This window comes from Bombina bombina, chromosome 7 (genome assembly GCF_027579735.1).
Source record: "Bombina bombina isolate aBomBom1 chromosome 7, aBomBom1.pri, whole genome shotgun sequence".
Classification (NCBI taxonomy): Eukaryota; Metazoa; Chordata; class Amphibia; order Anura; family Bombinatoridae; genus Bombina; species Bombina bombina.
The window spans coordinates 44940962-44965916 of NC_069505.1; the positions used below are offsets into that span (position 1 = coordinate 44940962).

At 43.5% G+C, this 24955-nt stretch overlaps 1 protein-coding gene across 1 annotated transcript in view; it reads right to left on the reverse strand.

Annotated features, from left to right (window-relative positions):
- Nucleotides 1–24955, reverse strand: part of MARK2 (microtubule affinity regulating kinase 2) — a gene marked incomplete at its 5' end in the record, with an annotated part of 681669 nt that overhangs the window by 401721 nt on the left and 254993 nt on the right. Inside the window, 2 exon segments of the mRNA XM_053720068.1 lie at nucleotides 11803–11975; nucleotides 22651–22783. Of these exon segments, the coding sequence (XP_053576043.1) occupies nucleotides 11803–11975; nucleotides 22651–22783 (306 nt within the window).

The window sequence follows — 24955 nt, forward strand, 5'->3', positions numbered from 1 at the left end:
TACCTTATTGCAGGATAACCTGCACGCCATTCCCCCTCTGAAGTTACCTCACTCCTCAGAATATGTGAGAACGGCAGTGGATCTTAGTTACTTCTGCTAAGATCATAGAAACCGCAGGCAGATTCTTCTTCTAATGCTGCCTGAGATAAAATAGTACACTCCGGTACCATTTAAAATAACAAACTTTTGATTGAAGTTAAAAAACTAACTATAATACACCACTTTCCTCTTACTACCTCCATCTTTGTTGAGAGTTGCAAGACAATGACTGGATATGGCAGTGAGGGGAGGAGCTATATAGCAGCTCTGCTGTGGATGATCCTCTTGCAACGTCCTGTTGGGAAGGAGAATATCCCACAAGTAATGGATGATCCGTGGACTGGATACACTTAACAAGAGAAAAGCAAAATTGGTGATAAAAGTAAATTGGAACGTTGTTTAAAATTACATGCCCTATCTGAATCATGAAAGTTTATTTTGGACTTGACTGTCCCTTTAACCTGCTGACATGAGACCGTATATTAGATGCTTAGCCTCTACACGCCCATAGTGCCAGCTGTCTACAAAACTGACACCAGGCCGTATTTAGACATAAAATGATATGAAATTGCTTCTACATACCCATCTTCACTAAAAAACTTAAATTATGCTTACCTGATCATTTTCTTTTCTTCTGATGGGAAGAGTCCACAGCTGCATTCATTACTTTTGGGAATTCAGAACCTGGCCACCAGGAGGAGGCAAAGACACCCCAGCCAAAGGCTTAAATGCCTCCCCCAATTCCCTCATCCCCCAGTCATTATGCCAAGGGAAAAAGGAATAGTAGGAGAAATATCAGGTGAAAAATGTGCCAGAAGAATAAAAATTAAAATATGGCTGCCCAATAGAAAAAAACACGGGCGGGGAGCTGTGGACTATTCCCATCAGAAGAAAAGAAAATTATCAGGTAAGCATAATTTAAGATTTTCTTCTTAAACGGGAAGAGCCCACAGCTGCATTCATTACTTTTGGGAAAACAATACCCAAGCCAGGGAGGACACTGAATGCAAACAAAGGGCAAGTACAGAAGGCGGCCTCTTTGAAGGGCACCACAGCCTGAAATTACCCAAGGCCGTCCTAGAGACTACTCAGAATCTCTAGAATCCATTGAGCACAAAAAAAAACCCCACAGGAACCAAGTTCCGTGAGTATTCTGATCACACATAATTAATCCCCAACCCGAAGGAAGAGACTTACCCTACCCTCGAAAGGAAAACGGAGGACCCATAAGGTATCCAAAGGATCACCAACTATGGTAAAAAAATCTCAAAACGAGTAAAGCAAACCCAAGGTTGCTAAAGACAACCACCCAGGGAAGCACTCCCTAGAAGGACAAGGACAAGGACCAGGGAACAACTCCACACCTATGAAAAGGCAAGCACGGAAAAGAATCAAGGTCTACCCTCAGCTCCCTGACACAACACCATACGACTTATGGTGCTTCAAGGAAGCCACCAGCTCCTCACCTTACCATAGTTTAGCAGACAACTGCTAAAAAGTAAACAGAGGAAGAAGTCATATGGAGCTGAAGAAAGTCGAAGCCCGTAGACAAGGATATAAATAAACTAAATATCAGGAAAAAAGCTATCTTGTGAAAACACACCCTGAGCCATCGTGGAAGATCAACCCACAGAGAATGTTGAAAATATCGACGGCAACTCACTCCTTCTAAGAACATCCAACCAGCAGCATAAGAAATCAGTGGAGGGATGAAATACTGTGAACCCCATACCAAAAGCAGGAAACCATTATAGAAAGCTGCGACAGCAGCTCAAACTCCAAGCCTTCAACTACTAGGCAGGGTAGAGATCCCATAGGCTACATAGACCTGCATCAATTGGAAGTACACAGTCAAGACTCAGCAGAGCATTCAGATCCCTGACCCCCACTCCGAGGAAACGTACCCAGTCCAAAAGGATTGGCAACATCCGAAAACAAAGAATATAAAATTCTTCAGACCACACCTCAGAAGAAAAGGGAGGGGCCTAAAAGGGAACGACCCCATGGGGAACAACTCTGAACATAATTTAAATCACGCTTGACCAGAAGAAATGACGTTAACACTATGTACTCGGGTTCCAGAACCCCTACACAGCTCCCTCCTAAGAGGGACCACTCCCAAACCAGGGAGATAGACACTAAACCACAGCATCCCAGTACCAGAATGCAGCCCCAGGACCTCTTGCACGACAAGAGAAGGACCTCAGGGCCTCAATGGAAAACTGTATACAGAAAACTCCCCGAAGGAGGACAAACGCAAAGGAACTGCTTCCACAGCCATAGGCATGGAGAAGAGATTAGAGAACGGTGAAACCAAGTGATAAGAGACCATTCGGCCATACCGACAGCTCAGTGGAACAGACAACCACAAGCCCACATCAAGGTGCAATAACTGCCCGACGATCACTGACAGATCCCACCGGAAAGACCGCTAGCTAACCTTCAGGTAGATAGCAGAAGGGACAAGTGGATGTCTTCAAACCTAAAAAGGTTTGAAACTGAACCGGCCGGGACCGATCCAGGTCCAGACTCCGAACTCGGAGACAAGCGGTATGGTCGAAAACTTGACCCCCAGAACCCAAAACCGGTCGAAGTTCAAACGCCCTGAGTAACTGGTAAGTTACCTCATAAGGAGAAGAGCCCCCTGGGCAATGCATCCCACATCCCAATGTCCCTAGACATTGGACGCTTGAATAGGTTAAGACCAGAAAGCCTAGAAAGACATCTTAAAAGGCCTAAGAAAAGGACAACTAGCACCCGGGGGAGCGTCGGAAACCAGGACCCTCTGCTTGTAAACCTAAAGGGCTAGATCTCTTAGAGAGTCCAAGAGGAACATCCCCCGCTAAGGTTACGGGATTACACAGGACAGACTCCATTTGAATGAAGAAGGGCTGATAAGGTCAAGGTATTTTACCAACTGACCTACCTCTCCCTACAAGCCCTTAGGATGAGAAGTGATAATATTACCAAGACCCCTAAAGGATCAGCCTCCTAGAAAATCCTGTATCTCACAGGAAGAACGATGGGAGCCTCACAACTCCTGGCATACTAGACAACCAGGAAATGCTGGAGGAAAAACAACAGGGAGTAACCCCAACCCCTGCGCTCCCTAGAGAGAGTGCAACATCCTAAAATGGGAATGGTAAGGAAGACACAGATGACCTGACCACCCAGGAAGGGCAGCAAGTAGCCCCAGCAACCTGCGAGAGGTACCGCAACTAGGCCACAAAAAAGCAGACATCCAGAAGATACCAAGAGTGAAAACGAAAATCGTCATCCATCTGGTACCCCGACCCCCACAGGTCATCCAAACCTCCAAACCAGTGGGAAATGGAAGAACTTCGGTAGCCAGGCCAAAGAGCCTTCCACAAGGAGCATCAGTAGGCTCCGAGTCCGGAACCTCTTAGACAGTAGGAACAGGGGAAGGACCGATGTAGTCCCTCTGACGTCTAGTAATGTAACAAGAACAAACTAACACTTACCAAAGTGAACAACGCAGCACCTGACAAGGTAACCAGCAAACTGGCACCACGTGGGTGACATGAACCGTAAGGAACAGCAGCTAGCGCCTGAGCAGTAGCCGCCTGGAACGAGAACACTTCGAAACCGTTCAAGGTCCAAGAAAAATTGAAGCCCCCGAAGGGATCGATAAACTATAAACACAACTATGTCATTATATAGTACTGTGCAACTTCCAAAAAAGTGCTTACGCGACCATAAATTCGCAAGTATCAGTTCCAGAGAAGAAACGTTCCCAAAAAGGAAAATCATAACAGATATGAGCTTAAACAAATTAAACACATCCTAACCGGATAAAAGAAAATGAAGATAGCACCCGAGGGTGAACACCCAAGGAGAATGGGTGCGCTAATAGGACCAGCCGATCAGAGGCCCTATTCTCCTAAGCTCAGAATTGGAACCGATACTTTAAAAAAAAAAAAAAACGGGGACTTCAAGGAGATTGGCTTCATCCCCATACGTCTAACCCAGTCTGTCATCCGGCATGGAAGACCAAGGATCTCTTGGCCCAGTAGGACCGGAATCCTCCTGCACCGCCAAAACATGTCTTAGTAGAACACCAAGACGTGCCAATCTATAACGTAAGGCAACATGTTCTTGCGCCGGATCGATGGACAACCACGGCCCCAAGGGAGGGGCCCCTGAAGCCTCAGAGGCCATCACTTCCCCAGAAGATCTAACTGACTCAGGCGATCTCACGCTTGACAGACCCTGGTTAACAGAACACGGACAGTATCTTAAAAATACTTCTCTTGGGAGATATAAATACACCAGCGCCTTAGATATGGCCATGCGAAACCATGCCATAACCTCTGGAGGAAACAGGCCGCCTTCCGGAGAAGGAGTAACGGCCCTAGGGACACCTGCTTGCGTAGCAAAAGAAGGTTCTGGGGCACACGCCTCACGGGCGGATGGCTCAACACACTCTACATTCCCTGCTTCGGGGGAAGAGAGTACTTTAGAACAGCAATCAGAACATAACTGATGGGCATGAATAACCCGGGCCATTTTATATTCCTCACAGAAAAACAGAATTTATGTTTACCTGATAAATTACTTTCTCCAACGGTGTGTCCGGTCCACGGCGTTATCCTTACTTGTGGGATATTCTCTTCCCCAACAGGAAATGGCAAAGAGCCCAGCAAAGCTGGTCACATGATCCCTCCTAGGCTCCGCCTACCCCAGTCATTCGACCGACGTTAAGGAGGAATATTTGCATAGGAGAAACCATATGGTACCGTGGTGACTGTAGTTAAAGAAAATAAATTATCAGACCTGATTAAAAAAACCAGGGCGGGCCGTGGACCGGACACACCGTTGGAGAAAGTAATTTATCAGGTAAACATAAATTCTGTTTTCTCCAACATAGGTGTGTCCGGTCCACGGCGTCATCCTTACTTGTGGGAACCAATACCAAAGCTTTAGGACACGGATGAAGGGAGGGAGCAAATCAGGTCAAATAAATGGAAGGCACCACGGCTTGCAAAACCTTTCTCCCAAAAATAGCCTCAGAAGAAGCAAAAGTATCAAACTTGTAAAATTTGGTAAAAGTGTGCAGTGAAGACCAAGTCGCTGCCCTACATATCTGATCAACAGAAGCCTCGTTCTTGAAGGCCCATGTGGAAGCCACAGCCCTAGTGGAATGAGCTGTGATTCTTTCGGGAGGCTGCCGTCCGGCAGTCTCGTAAGCCAATCTGATGATGCTTTTAATCCAAAAAGAGAGAGAGGTAGAAGTTGCTTTTTGACCTCTCCTTTTACCTGAATAAACAACAAACAAGGAAGATGTTTGTCTAAAATCCTTTGTAGCATCTAAATAGAATTTTAGAGCGCGAACAACATCCAAATTGTGCAACAAACGTTCCTTCTTTGAAACTGGTTTCGGACACAGAGAAGGTACGATAATCTCCTGGTTAATGATTTTGTTAGAAACAACTTTTGGAAGAAAACCAGGTTTAGTACGTAAAACCACCTTATCTGCATGGAACACCAGATAAGGAGGAGAACACTGCAGAGCAGATAATTCCGAAACTCTTCTAGCAGAAGAAATTGCAACTAAAAACAAAACTTTCCAAGATAATAACTTAATATCAACGGAATGTAAGGGTTCAAACGGAACCCCCTGAAGAACTGAAAGAACTAAGTTGAGACTCCAAGGAGGAGTCAAAGGTTTGTAAACAGGCTTAATTCTAACCAGAGCCTGAACAAAGGCTTGAACATCTGGCACAGCTGCCAGCTTTTTGTGAAGTAACACAGACAAGGCAGAAATCTGTCCCTTCAGGGAACTTGCAGATAATCCTTTTTCCAATCCTTCTTGAAGGAAGGATAGAATCTTAGGAATCTTAACCTTGTCCCAAGGGAATCCTTTAGATTCACACCAACAGATATATTTTTTCCAAATTTTGTGGTAAATCTTTCTAGTCACAGGCTTTCTGGCCTGAACAAGAGTATCGATAACAGAATCTGAGAACCCTCGCTTCGATAAGATCAAGCGTTCAATCTCCAAGCAGTCAGCTGCAGTGAAACCAGATTCGGATGTTCGAACGGACCCTGAACAAGAAGGTCTCGTCTCAAAGGTAGCTTCCAAGGTGGAGCCGATGACATATTCACCAGATCTGCATACCAAGTCCTGCGTGGCCACGCAGGAGCTATCAAGATCACCGACGCCCTCTCCTGATTGATCCTGGCTACCAGCCTGGGGATGAGAGGAAACGGCGGGAACACATAAGCTAGTTTGAAGGTCCAAGGTGCTACTAGTGCATCCACTAGAGCCGCCTTGGGATCCCTGGATCTGGACCCGTAGCAAGGAACTTTGAAGTTCTGACGAGAGGCCATCAGATCCATGTCTGGAATGCCCCACAGCTGAGTGACTTGGGCAAAGATTTCCGGATGGAGTTCCCACTCCCCCGGATGCAAAGTCTGACGACTCAGAAAATCCGCTTCCCAATTTTCCACTCCTGGGATGTGGATAGCAGACAGGTGGCAGGAGTGAGACTCCGCCCATAGAATGATTTTGGTCACTTCTTCCATCGCTAGGGAACTCCTTGTTCCCCCCTGATGGTTGATGTACGCAACAGTTGTCATGTTGTCTGATTGAAACCGTATGAACTTGGCCCTCGCTAGCTGAGGCCAAGCCTTGAGAGCATTGAATATCGCTCTCAGTTCCAGAATATTTATCGGTAGAAGAGATTCTTCCCGAGACCAAAGACCCTGAGCTTTCAGGGATCCCCAGACCGCGCCCCAGCCCATCAGACTGAAGTCGGTCGTGACAATGACCCACTCTGGTCTGCGGAATGTCATCCCTTGTGACAGGTTGTCCAGGGACAGCCACCAACGGAGTGAGTCTCTGGTCCTCTGATTTACTTGTATCTTCGGAGACAAGTCTGTATAGTCCCCATTCCACTGACTGAGCATGCACAGTTGTAATGGTCTTAGATGAATGCGCGCAAAAGGAACTATGTCCATTGCCGCTACCATCAAACCGATCACTTCCATGCACTGCGCTATGGAAGGAAGAGGAACGGAATGAAGTATCCGACAAGAGTCTAGAAGTTTTGTTTTTCTGGCCTCTGTCAGAAAAATCCTCATTTCTAAGGAGTCTATTATTGTTCCCAAGAAGGGAACCCTTGTTGACGGAGATAGAGAACTCTTTTCCACGTTCACTTTCCATCCGTGAGATCTGAGAAAGGCCAGGACAATGTCCGTGTGAGCCTTTGCTTGAGGAAGGGACGACGCTTGAATCAGAATGTCGTCCAAGTAAGGTACTACAGCAATGCCCCTTGGTCTTAGCACAGCTAGAAGGGACCCTAGTACCTTTGTGAAAATCCTTGGAGCAGTGGCTAATCCGAAAGGAAGCGCCACGAACTGGTAATGCTTGTCCAGGAATGCGAACCTTAGGAACCGATGATGTTCCTTGTGGATAGGAATATGTAGATACGCATCCTTTAAATCCACTGTGGTCATGAATTGACCTTCCTGGATGGAAGGAAGAATAGTTCGAATGGTTTCCATCTTGAACGATGGAACCTTGAGAAACTTGTTTAAGATCTTGAGATCTAAGATTGGTCTGAACGTTCCCTCTTTTTTGGGAACTATGAACAGATTGGAGTAGAACCCCATCCCTTGTTCTCTTAATGGAACAGGATGAATCACTCCCATTTTTAACAGGTCTTCTACACAATGTAAGAATGCCTGTCTTTTTATGTGGTCTGAAGACAACTGAGACCTGTGGAACCTCCCCCTTGGGGGAAGCCCCTTGAATTCCAGAAGATAACCTTGGGAGACTATTTCTAGCGCCCAAGGATCCAGAACATCTCTTGCCCAAGCCTGAGCGAAGAGAGAGAGTCTGCCCCCCACCAGATCCGGTCCCGGATCGGGGGCCAACATTTCATGCTGTCTTGGTAGCAGTGGCAGGTTTCTTGGCCTGCTTTCCCTTGTTCCAGCCTTGCATTGGTCTCCAAGCTGGCTTGGCTTGAGAAGTATTACCCTCTTGCTTAGAGGACGTAGCACTTTGGGCTGGTCCGTTTCTTCGAAAGGGACGAAAATTAGGTTTATTTTTTGCCTTGAAAGGCCGATCCTGAGGAAGGGCGTGGCCCTTACCCCCAGTGATATCAGAGATAATCTCTTTCAAGTCAGGGCCAAACAGCGTTTTCCCCTTGAAAGGAATGTTAAGTAGCTTGTTCTTGGAAGACGCATCAGCTGACCAAGATTTCAACCAAAGCGCTCTGCGCGCCACAATAGCAAACCCAGAATTCTTAGCCGCTAACCTAGCCAATTGCAAAGTGGCGTCTAGGGTGAAAGAATTAGCCAATTTAAGAGCATTGATTCTGTCCATAATCTCCTCATAAGGAGGAGAATCACTATCGACCGCCTTTATCAGCTCATCGAACCAGAAACATGCGGCTGTAGCTACAGGGACAATGCATGAAATTGGTTGTAGAAGGTAACCCTGCTGAACAAACATCTTTTTAAGTAAACCTTCTAATTTTTTATCCATAGGATCTTTGAAAGCACAACTATCCTCTATGGGTATAGTGGTGCGTTTGTTTAAAGTGGAAACCGCTCCCTCGACCTTGGGGACTGTCTGCCATAAGTCCTTTCTGGGGTCGACCATAGGAAACAATTTTTTAAATATGGGGGGAGGGACGAAAGGAATACCGGGCCTTTCCCATTCTTTATTAACAATGTCCGCCACCCGCTTGGGTATAGGAAAAGCTTCTGGGAGCCCCGGGACCTCTAGGAATTTGTCCATTTTACATAGTTTCTCTGGGATGACCAACTTGTCACAATCATCCAGAGTGGATAATACCTCCTTAAGCAGAATGCGGAGATGTTCCAACTTAAATTTAAACGTAATCACATCAGGTTCAGCTTGTTGAGAAATGTTCCCTGAATCAGTAATTTCTCCCTCAGACAAAACCTCCCTGGCCCCATCAGACTGGGTTAGGGGCCCTTCAGAACCATTATTATCAGCGTCGTCATGCTCTTCAGTATCTAAAACAGAGCAGTCGCGCTTACGCTGATAAGTGTTCATTTTGGCTAAAATGTTTTTGACAGAATTATCCATTACAGCCGTTAATTGTTGCATAGTAAGGAGTATTGGCGCGCTAGATGTACTAGGGGCCTCCTGAGTGGGCAAGACTCGTGTAGACGAAGGAGGGAATGATGCAGTACCATGCTTACTCCCCTCACTTGAGGAATCATCTTGGGCATCATTGTCATTGTCACATAAATCACATTTATTTAAATGAATAGGAATTCTGGCTTCCCCACATTCAGAACACAGTCTATCTGGTAGTTCAGACATGTTAAACAGGCATAAACTTGATAACAAAGTACAAAAAACGTTTTAAAATAAAACCGTTACTGTCACTTTAAATTTTAAACTGAACACACTTTATTACTGCAATTGCGAAAAAACATGAAGGAATTGTTCAAAATTCACCAAATTTTCACCACAGTGTCTTAAAGCCTTAAAAGTATTGCACACCAAATTTGGAAGCTTTAACCCTTAAAATAACGGAACCGGAGCCGTTTTGAACTTTAACCCCTTTACAGTCCCTGGTATCTGCTTTGCTGAGACCCAACCAAGCCCAAAGGGGAATACGATACCAAATGACGCCTTCAGAAAGTCTTTTCTAAGTATCAGAGCTCCTCTCACATGCGACTGCATGTCATGCCTCTCAAAAACAAGTGCGCAACACCGGCGCGAAAATGAGGCTCTGCCTATGATTTGGGAAAGCCCCTAAAGAATAAGGTGTCTAAAACAGTGCCTGCCGATATTATTATATCAAAATACCCAGATAAAATGATTCCTCAAGGCTAAATATGTGTTAATAATGAATCGATTTAGCCCAGAAAAAGTCTACAGTCTTAATAAGCCCTTGTGAAGCCCTTATTTACGATCTTAATAAACATGGCTTACCGGATCCCATAGGGAAAATGACAGCTTCCAGCATTACATCGTCTTGTTAGAATGTGTCATACCTCAAGCAGCAAGAGACTGCTCACTGTTCCCCCAACTGAAGTTAATTGCTCTCAACAGTCCTGTGTGGAACAGCCATGGATTTTAGTGACGGTTGCTAAAATCATTTTCCTCATACAAACAGAAATCTTCATCTCTTTTCTGTTTCTGAGTAAATAGTACATACCAGCACTATTTCAAAATAACAAACTCTTGATTGAATAATAAAAACTACAGTTAAACACTAAAAAACTCTAAGCCATCTCCGTGGAGATGTTGCCTGTACAACGGCAAAGAGAATGACTGGGGTAGGCGGAGCCTAGGAGGGATCATGTGACCAGCTTTGCTGGGCTCTTTGCCATTTCCTGTTGGGGAAGAGAATATCCCACAAGTAAGGATGACGCCGTGGACCGGACACACCTATGTTGGAGAAATATATTTTACGAATACTCTAAAATTGCAAATATGGACAAAAGCTAACGACACCTTACACCCACAATGGCTGGGGCACTCACCACCTCCTGTGAACCAGACAACCAACTCTCTCGTTGCCACTCGGTCAGGGTACGGAAATGGAATTACGTGACCACACCCGGTCACAAGGCACGCCGTGTAAGCCCGCAAAAAAAGGCGCGCCATTCCAAAAGGACCCTGCAGTCTGATTATAAGGCCGTTATGTGAATAGCCATGAGCCCAAGTATCACTACACATTAGCAGATAGATCATATAACAAACATGATTAAAGTCCCCCATGTTCAATAGCCCCCCACAGGAGATATTTACCCTTGATTTAATTTTAAGATAACGAGTCCCACTGGGACCCTGACTTCTTTCAACAACATTACATTTACATATGGAAATAAAATTAAACAATCTTACCGGAATTCACGCCGTGGAACAGGAACACAGCCCTTCAAGTGTGACAGATAGTAGCAGCGCTTCTGACATGGACTTGAGTGAAGAAAAGCAGGCAGCCAAAATCGTCAACGCCGATTGCTAAGGAGCTGTTAACATGAGTCGGATGGTTTCACAGAGACGACACTCCCTGCATCTCCGGACTCTAACCTTCATCCATGCCCTAACTGAGAGACTGACAGGATTACTTAAAACTCCAGTCCCATTTTGAAGAGTACTACCCTCCATAAGAGACTATCTTTCAATCTTCTGACACTTCTCTGCCAACCTCCTGTGACGAAAGGCAAAGAATGACTGGGGAATGAGGGAAGTGGGGGAGGTATTTAAGCCTTTGGCTGGGGTGTCTTTGCCTCCTCCTGGTGGCCAGGTTCTGAATTCCCAAAAGTAATGAATGCAGCTGTGGACTCTTCCCGTTTAAGAAGAAAATTACACCACATTAGATACATTCACCCTGCACCCTCCAATACCTAAGTTGTTGCTTTCTTTGATGTTTTGGGTACTTGAAGGCAGAGACAAATGGAGGAAAGATGCAGAGCACAGGTGTTACCCTGGTACTACAGCCAGGGAGCTGACTTTAAAGATGTTGTGGTCCTCAACTGTGGAGGAGGTAGGCACCTTTGGGTCTGAAGGTAGGTCAGTACAGCTCAGCAGGTGGGAAGGCTGCATGGCAGTTATACAAGCTGAGCTTCTCATTGCCCTGCCTCTACAGATTTTTAATGGTTACATCATATTTAATTTCTTAGCCCATCTTAAAAGTCAATACAATTTTGTCTTGAAGATATAATCTAAAACACAAGTACATATAGTGTAGAAAAACACATTCTGAACTCAGCATGAATCATATAATTTAAGTAAACAAAAAAACTCACTGTAGATGGTGTTGGAGTGGTCCTCTTTCTCTCTAATCCAGATAGAGGGCTTGGGGGTACTCTTACAGTACTGCTTGATTTCCGTCCACTTTCCCTTTCTTCATCAGGTCGCTTGTTTTCTGCATTGTTGCTTTGAGTCTTTTTGGTGTTTGAATTGGGCACATTTGGACCAGCTAAGAACACACACAAAAAAAATAAAGAAAAAAAGATTCTTTACCACAAACAAAAAAATGCTTTTTAGGGGTTCAATGAACATTATCATCACAGAATATACTGTATTTTACCAATGCAACTCTTAAAGAGTAAGGGCAGTAAGCTGTCTTTTATTCAATTTAATTATGTGTAAGAATAGACAATAGTACAGAAAAATAAATCTACAGTTATTCGTATCCAAGGAATGAGTGCATCCAACATTTCAGTTATACGACGAAGGGAAACTACAAAAACAAATCTGTTATGCATATGAAATAATTTTAAAAAAAAAATTCTTACATCAAAAATCTTTTTTAAAACTGATTTTGAAACTAATATAAAGGGAATGTTTATTCACAACTGATCCCTAGGGGCATATAATGTATCATAAAATGAGTCTCCTAAATGACATTATCATCATCTGAAGTTTTACATTTTTGAGAGTCGTTTTGAGGACATTATTCAGAAAGGAGTTTGTGTAAAAAACAATTTATGCTTACCAGATAAATTCCTTTCCTTCCTGATAGGGAGAGTCATTGGCTTCATTCCTTACTGTTGGGAAATTCAATACCTGGCCACCAGGAGGGGGCAAAGACACCCCAGCCAAAGGCTTAAATATCTCTCCCACTTCCTCATTACCCCAATCATTCTGCCAAGGGAATAAGGAAAAGTAGGAGAAACATTAGTCCTAGCACCCCATCCGGATAGGCTTGCGTCCGTAGTCACAAACTCCCAGGATGGTCTTAAGAAGCATGCCCCTCTGGACAGATGATCTGGACAGAGCTACCAAGAGAGCAATTCTCTCGACCGGCTGTCTAATATAATCTGTTGAGACAGATCTGAATGATCGCCATTCCACTGACGCAGCATGCACAGTTGTAAAGGTCTGAGACAGAACCTGGCAAAAGGAATGATGTCCATGCAGGACACCATGAGACCAATCACCTCCATACACTGAGCCACAGAGGGACTCAAGGCGGTCCCAGAGGGCAAGACATGCTGAACTTAAAGGGCCATTATACACTCATTTTTTTCTTTGCATAAATGTTTTGTAGATGATCTATTTATATAGCCCATAAAGTTTTTTGGTTTTTTTAAATGTATAGTTTTGCTTATTTTTAAATAAAATTGCTCTGATTTTCAGACTCCTAACCAAGCTCCAAAGTTTTATGTGAATACCGTCAGCTATCTTCTCCAGCTTGCTTCTGTTTGTGTAAAGGGTCTTTTCATATGCAAAAGAAGGGGGAGGGGGGAGTGTCGTATTTCCCGCTTGCAGTGGGCTTTCCACCTACCTTTTCAACAGAGCTAAACTGAGAGCTTCTAAGTAAGTTTTTAAACCGTTTTATACTGGATTTTTATATCCGTATCTGTGCATCTTGTTCTTTATAGTAGTGTCTAGTACATGCAGTTATAAGAAAATGAGTGTATACTGTCCCTTTAACTTGCAACGTCTCTGGTCTGTTAGAAATATCCTCATGGATATTGAGTCTATTATAGTACCCAGGAATTCCACCCTGGTACTTGGGATAAGAGAACACTTTTCCAAGTTTATCTTCCATCCATGTGATTGAAGATGACTGAGAAGGGACTCTCGCAAGACGAAAGGATGGTGCTTGCACCATAATATTGTCCAAAAATACGTCTAGAAGAGCCCCCAGAACCTTCTTAGATTCTTGGAGCAGTAGCTAGGCCAAACGGAAGGGAAATGAACTGAAAGTGTTGGTCCAGGAATGCAAACCTCAGGAACTGAAAGTGTTCCCTGTGGATTGGAACATGAAGGTAAGTGTCCTTCAGATTTATAGTGGTCATAAACTAGCCTTCCTGAATTAAAGGAAGGATGGACCTTGTGAAAGAAGGGACACTGAGAAATTTGTTTAAGCACTTTAGGTCCAGAATTGGACCTTCTTTGGGACCACGAAAACATAATTTATGCTTACCTGATAAATGTATTTCTCTTGTAGTGTATCCAGTCCACGGATCATCCATTACTTATGGGATATTAACTCCTCCCCAACAGGAAGTGCAAGAGGATTCACCCAGCAGAGCTGCTATATAGCTCCTCCCCTAACTGCCATTACCAGTCATTCGACCGAAAACATGCAGAGAAAGGAAAACCATAAGGTACAGTGGTGACTGTAGTTTAATGGAAAAATTACCTGCCTTAAAGTGACAGGGCGGGCCGTGGACTGGATACACTACAAGAGAAATAAATTTATCAGGTAAGCATAAATTATGTTTTCTCTTGTTAAGTGTATCCAGTCCACGGATCATCCATTACTTATGGGATACCAATACCAAAGCTAAAGTACACGGATGACGGGAGGGACAGGCAGGCTCTTTATACGGAAGGAACCACTGCCTGAAGAACCTTTCTCCCAAAAACATCCTCCGAAGAAGCAAAAGTGTCAAATTTGTAAAATTTGGAAAAAGTATGAAGAGAAGACCAAGTTGCAGCCTTGCAAATCTGTTCAACAGAAGCCTCATTCTTAAAGGCCCAAGTGGAAGCCACAGCTCTAGTAGAATGTGCTGTAATTCTTTCAGGAGGCTGCTGTCCAGCAGTCTCATAGGCTAACCGTATTATGCTACGAAGCCAAAAGGAGAGAGAGGTAGCCGAAGCTTTTTGACCTCTCCTCTGACCAGAATAAACGACAAACAGGGAAGACGTTTGTCGAAAATCCTTAGTTGCCTGTAGATAAAATTTCAGGGCACGGACTACATCTAGATTGTGTAGCAGACGTTCCTTTTTCGAAGAAGGATTAGGACACAAAGATGTAACCACAATCTCTTGATTGATATTCCTGTTAGTGACCACCTTAGGTAGGAACCCAGGTTTAGTACGCAGAACTACCTTGTCTGAATGAAAAATCAGATAAGGAGAATCACAATGTAAGGCAGATAACTCAGAGACTCTTTGAGCCGAGGAAATCGCCATTAAAAACAGAACTTTCCAAGATAACAACTTGATATCAATGGAATGAAGGGGTTCAAACGGAACCCCCTGTAAAACATTAAGAACTAAGTTCAAACTCCATGGTGGAGCAACAGTTTTAAACACAGGCTTGATCCTAGCTAAAGCCTGACAAAAAGCTTGAACGTCCGGAACTTCTGACAGACGTTTGTGTAAAAGAATGGACAGAGCTGAAATCTGTCCCTTTAAGGAACTAGCGGATAAACCCTTTTCTAAACCTTCTTGTAGAAAAGACAATATCCTCGGAATCCTAACCTTACTCCATGAGTAACTCTTGGATTCGCACCAATATAAGTATTTGCGCCATATCTTATGGTAAATCTTTCTGGTAACAGGCTTCCTAGCCTGTATTAAGGTATCAATAACTGACTCAGAAAAACCACGTTTTGATAAAATCAAGCGTTCAATTTCCAAGCAGTCAGCTTCAGAGAAATTAGATTTTGATGTTTGAAGGGACCCTGGATCAGAAGGTCCTGTTTCAGAGGTAGCGACCAAGGTGGACAGGATGACATGTCCACTAGATCTGCATACCAAGTCCTGCGTGGCCATGCAGGCGTTATTAGAATCACTGATGCTCTCCTGTTTGATTCTGGCAATCAATCGAGGAAGCATCGGGAAGAGTGGAAACACATAAGCCATCCCGAAGGTCCAAGGTGCTGTCAAAGCATCTATCAGAACCGCTCCCGGATCCCTGGATCTGGACCCGTAACGAGGAAGCTTGGCGTTCTGTCGAGACGCCATGAGATCTATCTCTGGTTTGCCCCAACGTCGAAGTATTTGGGCAAAGACCTCCGGATGAAGTTCCCACTCCCCCGGATGAAAAGTCTGACGACTTAAGAAATCCGCCTCCCAGTTCTCCACTCCCGGGATGTGGATTGCTGACAGGTGGCAAGAGTGAGACTCTGCCCAGCGAATTATCTTTGATACTTCCATCATTGCTAGGGAGCTTCTTGTCCCTCCCTGATGGTTGATGTAAGCTACAGTCGTGATGTTGTCCGACTGAAACCTGATGAACCCCCGAGTTGTTAACTGGGGCCAAGCCAGAAGGGCATTGAGAACTGCTCTCAATTCCAGAATGTTTATTGGTAGGAGACTCTCCTCCTGATTCCATTGTCCCTGAGCCTTCAGAGAATTCCAGACAGCGCCCCAACCTAGTAGGCTGGCGTCTGTTGTTACAATTGTCCAGTCCGGCCTGCTGAATGGCATCCCCCTGGACAGATGTGGCCGAGAAAGCCACCATAGAAGAGAATTTCTGGTCTCTTGATCCAGATTCAGAGTAGGGGACAAGTCTGAGTAATCCCCATTCCACTGACTTAGCATGCACAATTGCAGCGGTCTGAGATGTAGACGTGCAAAGGGTACTATGTCCATTGCTGCTACCATTAAGCCGATCACCTCCATGCATTGAGCTACTGACGGGTGTTGAATGGAATGAAGGACACGGCATGCATTTTGAAGCTTTGTTAACCTGTCTTCTGTCAGGTAAATCTTCATTTCTACAGAATCTATAAGAGTCCCCAAGAAGGGAACTCTTGTGAGTGGAAAGAGAGAACTCTTCTTTTCGTTCACCTTCCATCCATGCGACCTTAGAAATGCCAGTACTAACTCTGTATGAGACTTGGCAGTTTGAAAGCTTGAAGCTTGTATCAGAATGTCGTCTAGGTATGGAGCTACCGCAATTCCTCCCGGTCTTAGTACCGCCAGAAGAGCACACAGAACCTTTGTGAAGATTCTCGGAGCCGTAGCCAATCCGAATGGAAGAGCTACAAACTGGTAATGCCTGTCTAGAAAGGCAAACCTTAGATACCGGTAATGATCTTTGTGAATCGGTATGTGAAGGTAAGCATCCTTTAAATCCACTGTGGTCATGTACTGACCCTTTTGGATCATGGGTAAAATTGTCCGAATAGTTTCCATTTTGAACGATGGAACTCATAGGAATTTGTTTAGGATCTTTAAATCCAAGATTGGCCTGAAAGTTCCCTCTTTTTTGGGAACCACAAACAGATTTGAGTAAAACCCTTGTCCTTGTTCCGACCGCGGAACCGGATGGATCACTCCCATTAATAAAAGATCTTGTACGCAGCGTAGAAACGCCTCTTTCTTTATTTGGTTTGTTGACAACCTTGACAGATGAAATCTCCCTCTTGGGGGAGAGAATTTGAAGTCTAGAAGGTATCCCTGAGATATGATCTCTAACGCCCAGGGATCCTGGACATCTCTTGCCCAAGCCTGGGCGAAGAGAGAAAGTCTGCCCCCCACTAGATCCGTTCCCGGATCGGGGGCCCTCGATTCATGCTGTCTTAGGGGCAGCAGCAGGTTTCCTGGCCTGCTTGCCCTTGTTCCAGGACTGGTTAGGTCTCCAGCCTTGTCTGTAGCGAGCAACAGCTCCTTCCTGTTTTGGTGCAGAGGAAGTTGATGCTGCTTCTGCTTTGAAATTACGAAAGGAACGAAAATTAGACTGTCTAGCCTTAGGTTTGGCTCTGTCTTGAGGCAGGGCATGGCCTTTACCTCCTGTAATGTCAGCGATAATTTCTTTCAACCCGGGCCCGAATAAGGTCTGCCCTTTGAAAGGTATATTAAGCAATTTAGGATTTAGAAGTAACGTCAGCTGACCAGGATTTTAGCCACAGTGCTCTGCGTGCCTGAATGGCAAATCCGGAATTCTTAGCCGTAAGTTTAGTTAAATGCACTACGGCATCTGAAATAAATGAGTTAGCTAACTTAAGGGCTTTAAGCTTGTGTGTAATCTCATCTAATGGAGCTGATTCAAGTGTCTCTTCCAGAGACTCAAACCAAAATGCTGCTGCAGCCGTGACAGGCGCAATGCATGCAAGAGGTTGCAATATAAAACCTTGTTGAACAAACATTTTCTTAAGGTAACCCTCTAACTTTTTATCCATTGGATCTGAAAAGGCACAGCTATCCTCCACCGGGATAATGGTACGCTTTGCTAAAGTAGAAACTGCTCCCTCCACCTTAGGGACCGTTTGCCATAAGTCCCGTGTGGTGGGGGTGAGAACGGCACACCGGGTCTATCCCACTCCTTAGTAACAATTTCAGTAAGTCTCTTAGGTATAGGAAAAACGTCAGTACTCGCCGGTACCGCAAAATATTTATCCAACCTACACATTTTCTCTGGTATTGCAACTGTGTTACAATCATTCAGAGCCGCTAACACCTCCCCCTAGTAATACACGGAGGTTTTCCAGCTTAAATTTAAAATTTGAAATATCTGAATCCAGTTTGTTTGGATCAGAACCGTCACCAGCAGAATGAAGCTCTCCGTCCTCATGTTCTGCAAATTGTGACGCAGTGTCTGACATGGCCCTAATATTATCAGCGCACTCTGTTCTCACCCCAGAGTGATCACGCTTACCTCTTAGTTCTGGTAATTTAGCCAAAACTTCAGTCATAACAGTAGCCATATCCTGTAATGTGATTTGTAATGGCCGCCCAGATGTACTCGGCGCTACAATATCACGCACCTCCCGAGCGGGAGATGCAGGTACTGACACGTGAGGCGAGTTAGTCGGCATAACTCTCCCCTCGTTGTTTGGTGAAATATGTTCTATTTGTACAGATTGACTTTTATTTAAAGTAGCATCAATACAGTTCGTACATAAATTTCTATTGGGCTCCACTTTGGCTTTAGCACATATAGCACAGATATCTTCCTCTGAATCAGACATGTTTAACACACTAGCAAATAAACTAGCAACTTGGAAATACTTTTCAAGTAATTTACTATAATATGAAAACGTACTGTGCCTATAAGAAGCACAGAAAAAGTTATGACAGTTGAAAATTAATAAACTGAAAAGTTATAGCATCAAATCTTTGTAAAAAACACAATTTTAGCAAAGGATTGCTCCCATTAGCAAAGGATAACTAACCCTGATAGCAGAAAAAAAAAAAAAATACAGAAATAAACGTTTTTTGTTTTTTTTTATCACAGTCAACTACAATCTCACAGCTCTGCTGTGAGTGATTACCTCCCTCAAAACAAGTTTTGAAGACCCCTGAGTTCTGTAGAGATGAACCGGATCATGCAGGGAAGACAATAAACTTCTGACTGAATTTTTTGATGCGTAGCAAAAGCACCAAAAAAGGTCCCTCCCCCTCACACATAACAGTGAGAGAGATCAGTAAACTGTCATAAATTAAATAAAACGACTGCCAAGTGGAAAAAAATAGTGCCCAAAACATTTTTTCACCCAGTACCTCAGAAAATTAAACGATTTTACATGCCAGCAAAAAACGTTTAACATTAATAAATTGAGTGTTATTAAAAAGCCTGTTGCTAGTCCCTGCAAATTAGGCTAAAGTTTTATGCATACAGTATAATTCCAGTGAAGTGCCATTCCCCAGAATACTGAAGTGTAAAATATACATGCATGACAGCCTGATACCAGTTGCTGCTACTGCATTTAAGGCTGAGTTTACATTATATCGGTATGGCAGAATTTTCTCATCAATTCCATTGTCAGAAAATAATAAGCTGCTACATACCTCTTTGCAGATTAATCTGCCCGCTGTCCCCTGATCTGAAGTTTACCTCTCCTCAGATGGCCGAGAAACAGCAATATGATCTTAACTACTCCGGCTAAAATCATAGAAAAACTCAGGTAGATTCTTCTTCAAATTCTACCAGAGAAGGAATAACACACTCCGGTGCTATTATAAAATAACAAACTTTTGATTGAAGGTATGAAACCAAGTATAATCACCACAGTCCTCTCACACATCCTATCTATTCGTTGGGTGCAAGAGAATGACTGGTAATGGCAGTTAGGGGAGGAGCTATATAGCAGCTCTGCTGGGTGAATCCTCTTGCACTTCCTGTTGGGGAGGAGTTAATATCCCATAAGTAATGGATGATCCGTGGACTGGATACACTTAACAAGAGAAAAGGTTTGAATAAAACCCCAAACCTCTTTTTTTGATAGGCACCGGGACAACAACTACTAAAGGAGGATAGATCACGAACGCACTCTAAAAAGGCATCCCTCTTTTCTGGTCTGGTAGACAGATTCGAGAGAAGGAATCTGCCCCTTCTCTCTCTAACGTAGACAGTGCTAAATTTTAAATCTAAAGGACGGTTCCTCTGCAGCAGGAAGCTTAGACGCTAAGGACTCCAACCCGGAAAGTTCACCCTCTGAAACTACAGAGGTTAACTCATCATCGGATAACTGGGACATAATAGCTAAATCCAATAAATATTTAGACGACTCCGGGTCCGGAGAGCTATGTTTAACCTTTCTCTTAAGTTTGTTAGACCGAGGTAATGCACTGAGGGCCGCAGACACCGCCGTTTGTAACTGCACTGCAAAGTCTGCAGGAAGGCAGTCTCCGGATGCGCTACGGGGAACTGCATGTGGAGCGGATAATGTAGCAAGGGTAGTAATCTCAGGGGACGCCGAGTCCTGAGAGGTAGATGGCTCAGAGGGACTAAGAGCCTTAGCAGGCTTGTCTCCCTTTTTAGACTTTTTAACGGTGTTAAAGGATGTGGAACATAATTGACTCACAATATAAACAGGTATGATTTAGTACAGAAGGAGTACCTTCTAACATGTCAGAGTCCTCAATAGCTCAGGTTATACCCACAGAAGGACACAAAAATGTTTTTTATTATAGAAAACTGCACCTTTATACTCCCAATGGCTGGGGCACTCACCACCTCCTAGACCCAGACAGTTAACAGAGGAAACAGAGGTTCAAGTATCAGCCGGAATGGAGGAAATTAACATAGACCACACCCGGTCACATGGAGTGCAAGCCAGTACTTCCCCTGTTATTACAAGTACAGTAAGTAATAGGAGCTGTGCAACACTTTCAAAAACAATAGTGAAACTTAAAAATGAAACCCGTTTGTTCCAGCAAAAAACACAGTCTTATCAGCCCAGGGGAAAAAAAATCACACAAAGCAGCATGTAAATAATGAATACACTGATTAATTAACCCAACTGTTCAATAAACCCCCTTCAGAGGAAATTAACCCTGGATCCTATCAAGGTATAAAGGAGCCACACTGTGACCCAGTTATAGCATTTTATGTGTAAAAATTGAAACAATCTTACCTCCAGGATCCATGCTGTGAAACAGAACACAGCCTCTTAAGTGTGACAGTCTTATAGCAGCACTCCTGACATGGACTTGAGTGAGAGAAAGCAGGCAGTGAAATTCGTCAACACTGATTGCTTAGGAGCTGTTAGCTGTTAGCAGTAGTCTGGATGGTTTCGCAGAAAAACTTTCCCTGCATCTCCAGACTCTAACTTTCATAAATACACTCACTGAGAGGTTGACATGACTACATAAAACTCCAGTCCTCTCTCGAAGGGCAGATACCCCATTTCAGGACTCTTCGACTCTTCTGGCACTTCTCTGCCACCTCCTAATGTGATGAAAGGCAAAGAATGACTGGGGTAATGAGGAAGTGGGAGGGATATTTAAGCCTTTGGCTGGGGTGTCTTTGCCTCCGTCTGGTGGCCAGGTGTTATATTTCCCAACAGTAAGGAATTAAGCTGTGTACTCTCCCTATCTGAGGAAGGAAATGTAGGGTGAGATGGTACAGTATGGTTATTTTCTAGCTGTTGGTTTTTGGATTGGGACAGTTATAAGAAAATTGCGTGAGAGTAATGGGTATTATGGATAATGATGTTTTTAAAAAGAGATGTGAGGGAGTAGTGTTAAAAGGGTTCAGTCCAAAATTTAAACAATTAAATTGGTTAACATTTATATAAAGAGGAAACTGCTAAGAGTTAAGGTATAGGGAATTATTTCTATTTAATATTTTAAATGGAGTACCCAAAGGCTTACCCTGCAGATAAAACCACCACACTATAGAAAAGGACGCACGGAAAGTTCTACATATAGATGTATATGTAACTCTATAATAAGAAAATATTAGTTTACAGCATACTAAAATCCATTTCAGTTATTTAAATGTCTATCATGCTCAAGTAAAGAAGCACTATTTTTGTATTAAAAAAATATATATTAAAGCCATTATACTCTGTGTACAAATGGTCTTTAAAAACAGACATCAAATTGTTAAAAGAAAATGCCCTAATGTTTTTGAGCATTTTACTATTGCTTGCATTTAGCTATGTTTCACCCCTGCAAAGCACATAGAAGTCATCTCCAGAGTAGTAATGCACTACTGGGACCTAGATGAACACATCTGGTGAGTCAATGACAAGAGGCTTTTGTTGGCAGCCACACCAGTTCCTGAGTCTACCAAGGTATGAGTTTCAACAAAGGATAGAAATAAAATAAAGTAAATCTGATAACATAAGTAAATTAAATAGTCTCAAAGTAGCATACTCTATCTGAAGCATGTGGTGTTAATATTGACATTAGCTTTGCTGCAAACATATCCTTCAAATTTATTAAACCATAGGAAACAAAATAATTCCATGTAAAAAACAAACCACATACCCTAAGATATCTACTTGTGGTCTAAAATGGAAATTTAATATATAGCACTTAAAACTGGAATAATGACTCAACAGTCTGACTTAACCCCAAAGACATAATCTGACCTGTCTAACAAGTCAAATCTTGAGATTGTATCTTACTAGTAAGAACACCATGTATCAAAAACAAAAAAATATATGCAAGTAATAACCTTAGATCAAAAATAAAAAAAGTTTTCTTAAAGAATATGAAAAAGTGGCAGCACTCACCCTGGTCACTGAGTCTCCGCTGCTTTGGATTTGCTGAAACACTCCGCTGCACCTTATGAGCCGGTGACGGTGCGGTGCTATTGGCAATATCTGGAGGGGGTCTGGCCTTTAATGTCAAGTTGTCACTGTCCAGCTTTTTTTTTTTTTAAAAAAAAAAAAAAGGTTGTTAACCTCCATAGTCAATCTATTATGCGCCACATAGTAGAGAGTAAACAATTTAAAAATAAGTTTAAATGTAAATAAAGAACATACAAAAACAGTTAATATATTTTCAGTAATTACTTTCTTTCGGATTGAGGGGTGTCCATAACATGGGTTAAATTTCCTGTCAGCAGGTGGAAATCAAGAACCCTCACAAGAGCTTTCAATTCCTCCAAACTTTACTCCTCTCTAGTTAATATATAGCCGAGCAGTAGGGAGAGGTAGAAAAAACAGAATTTATGTTTACCTGATAAATTTCTTTCTCCTACGGTGTATCCGGTCCACGACTTCATCCTTACTTGTGGGATATTCTCAATCCCTACAGGAAGTTGGAAAGAGAGCACACAGCAGAGCTGTCCATATAGCTCCCCTCAGGCTCCCCCCCCCCCCCCCCAGTCATTCGACCGACGGTTAGGAGAAAAAGGAGAACCATAGGGTGCAGTGGTGACTGTAGTTTACAAAAAATAAATTTAAACCTGACCAAAATGCCAGGGCGGGCCGTGAACCGGATACACCGTAGGAGAAAGAAATTTATCAGGTAAACATAAATTCTGTTTTCTCCTACATTGGTGTATCCGGTCCACGGCTTCATCCTTACTTGTGGGAACCAATACCAAAGCTTTAGGACACGGATGAAGGGAGGGAACAAGTCAGGTAACCTAAACGGAAGGCACCACTGCTTGCAAAACCTTTCTCCCAAAAATAGCCTCCGAAGAAGCAAAAGTATCGAATTTGTAAAATTTGGTAAACGTATGCAGTGAAGACCAAGTCGCTGCCTTACAAATCTGTTCAACAGAAGCCTCATTCTTGAAAGCCCATGTGGAAGCCACAGCTCTAGTAGAGTGAGCTGTAATTCGTTCAGGAGGCTGCCTTCCAGCAGTCTCATAAGCCAACCGGATGATGCTTTTCAGCCACATCAAGATTGTGTAACAGACGTTCCTTGTTAGAAACTGGATTAGGACACAGAGAAGGAACAACTATTTCCTGGTTGATATTCTTATTGGAAACCACTTTTGGAAGAAAACCAGGTTTGGTACGTAAAACGACCTTATCTGTATGAAACACCAGATAGGGTGAATTACACTGCAAAGCAGACAATTCAGAGACTCTTCTAGCAGAAGAAATAGCTACTAAAAACAAAACATTCCAAGATAGTAACTTGATATCTATGGAATGTAGAGGTTCAAACGGAACCCCTTGAAGAACTGAAAGAACTAAATTTAGACTCCATGGAGGAGCCACAGGTCTGTAGACAGGCTTGATTCTGACTAAAGCCTGTACAAACGCCTGAATATCTGGCATGGCTGCCAGACGCTTGTGTAACAAAACAGACAGAGAAGATAACTGTCCCTTTAAAGAACTAGCTGACAGACCTTTCTCCAATCCTTCTTGGAGAAAAGATAGTATCCTTGGAATCCTAATCTTACTCCATGAGTAACCCTTGGATTCGCACCAGCAAAGATATTTCCGCCATATCTTATGGTAAATTTTCCTGGTGACAGGCTTTCTAGCCTGGATCAGAGTATCTATAACTGATTCCGAAAACCCACGCTTAGCTAGAATCAAGCGTTCAATCTCCAAGCAGTCAGTTGCAGAGAAACTAGGTTTGGATGTTCGAATGGACCTTGAATTAGAAGGTCCTGCCTCAAAGGCGGCTTCCATGGTGGAACAGATGACATATTCACCAGGTCTGCATACCAAGTCCTGCGTGGTCACGCAGGAGCTATCAGAATTACCGAAGCCTTCTCCTGTTTGATCTTGGCTACTAGCCGGGGGAGAAGGGGAAACGGTGGAAAGACATAAGCTAGATTGAACGACCCAGGCGCTACTAAGGCATCTACCAATGTCGCCTTGGGATCCCTGGACCTGGACCCGTAACGTGTAACTTTGGAGTTCTGACATGACGCCATCAGATCCAGATCTGGAATGCCCCATAGCTGGGTCAGCTGAGCAAAAAACCTCCGGGTGGAGTTCCCACTCCCCCGGATGGAAAGTCTGACGACTCAGATAATCCGCTTCCCAGTTGTCCACTCCTGGGATGTGAATTGCTGATAGATGGCAGGAGTGATCCTCTGCCCATTTAATGATCTTGGATACCTCCCTC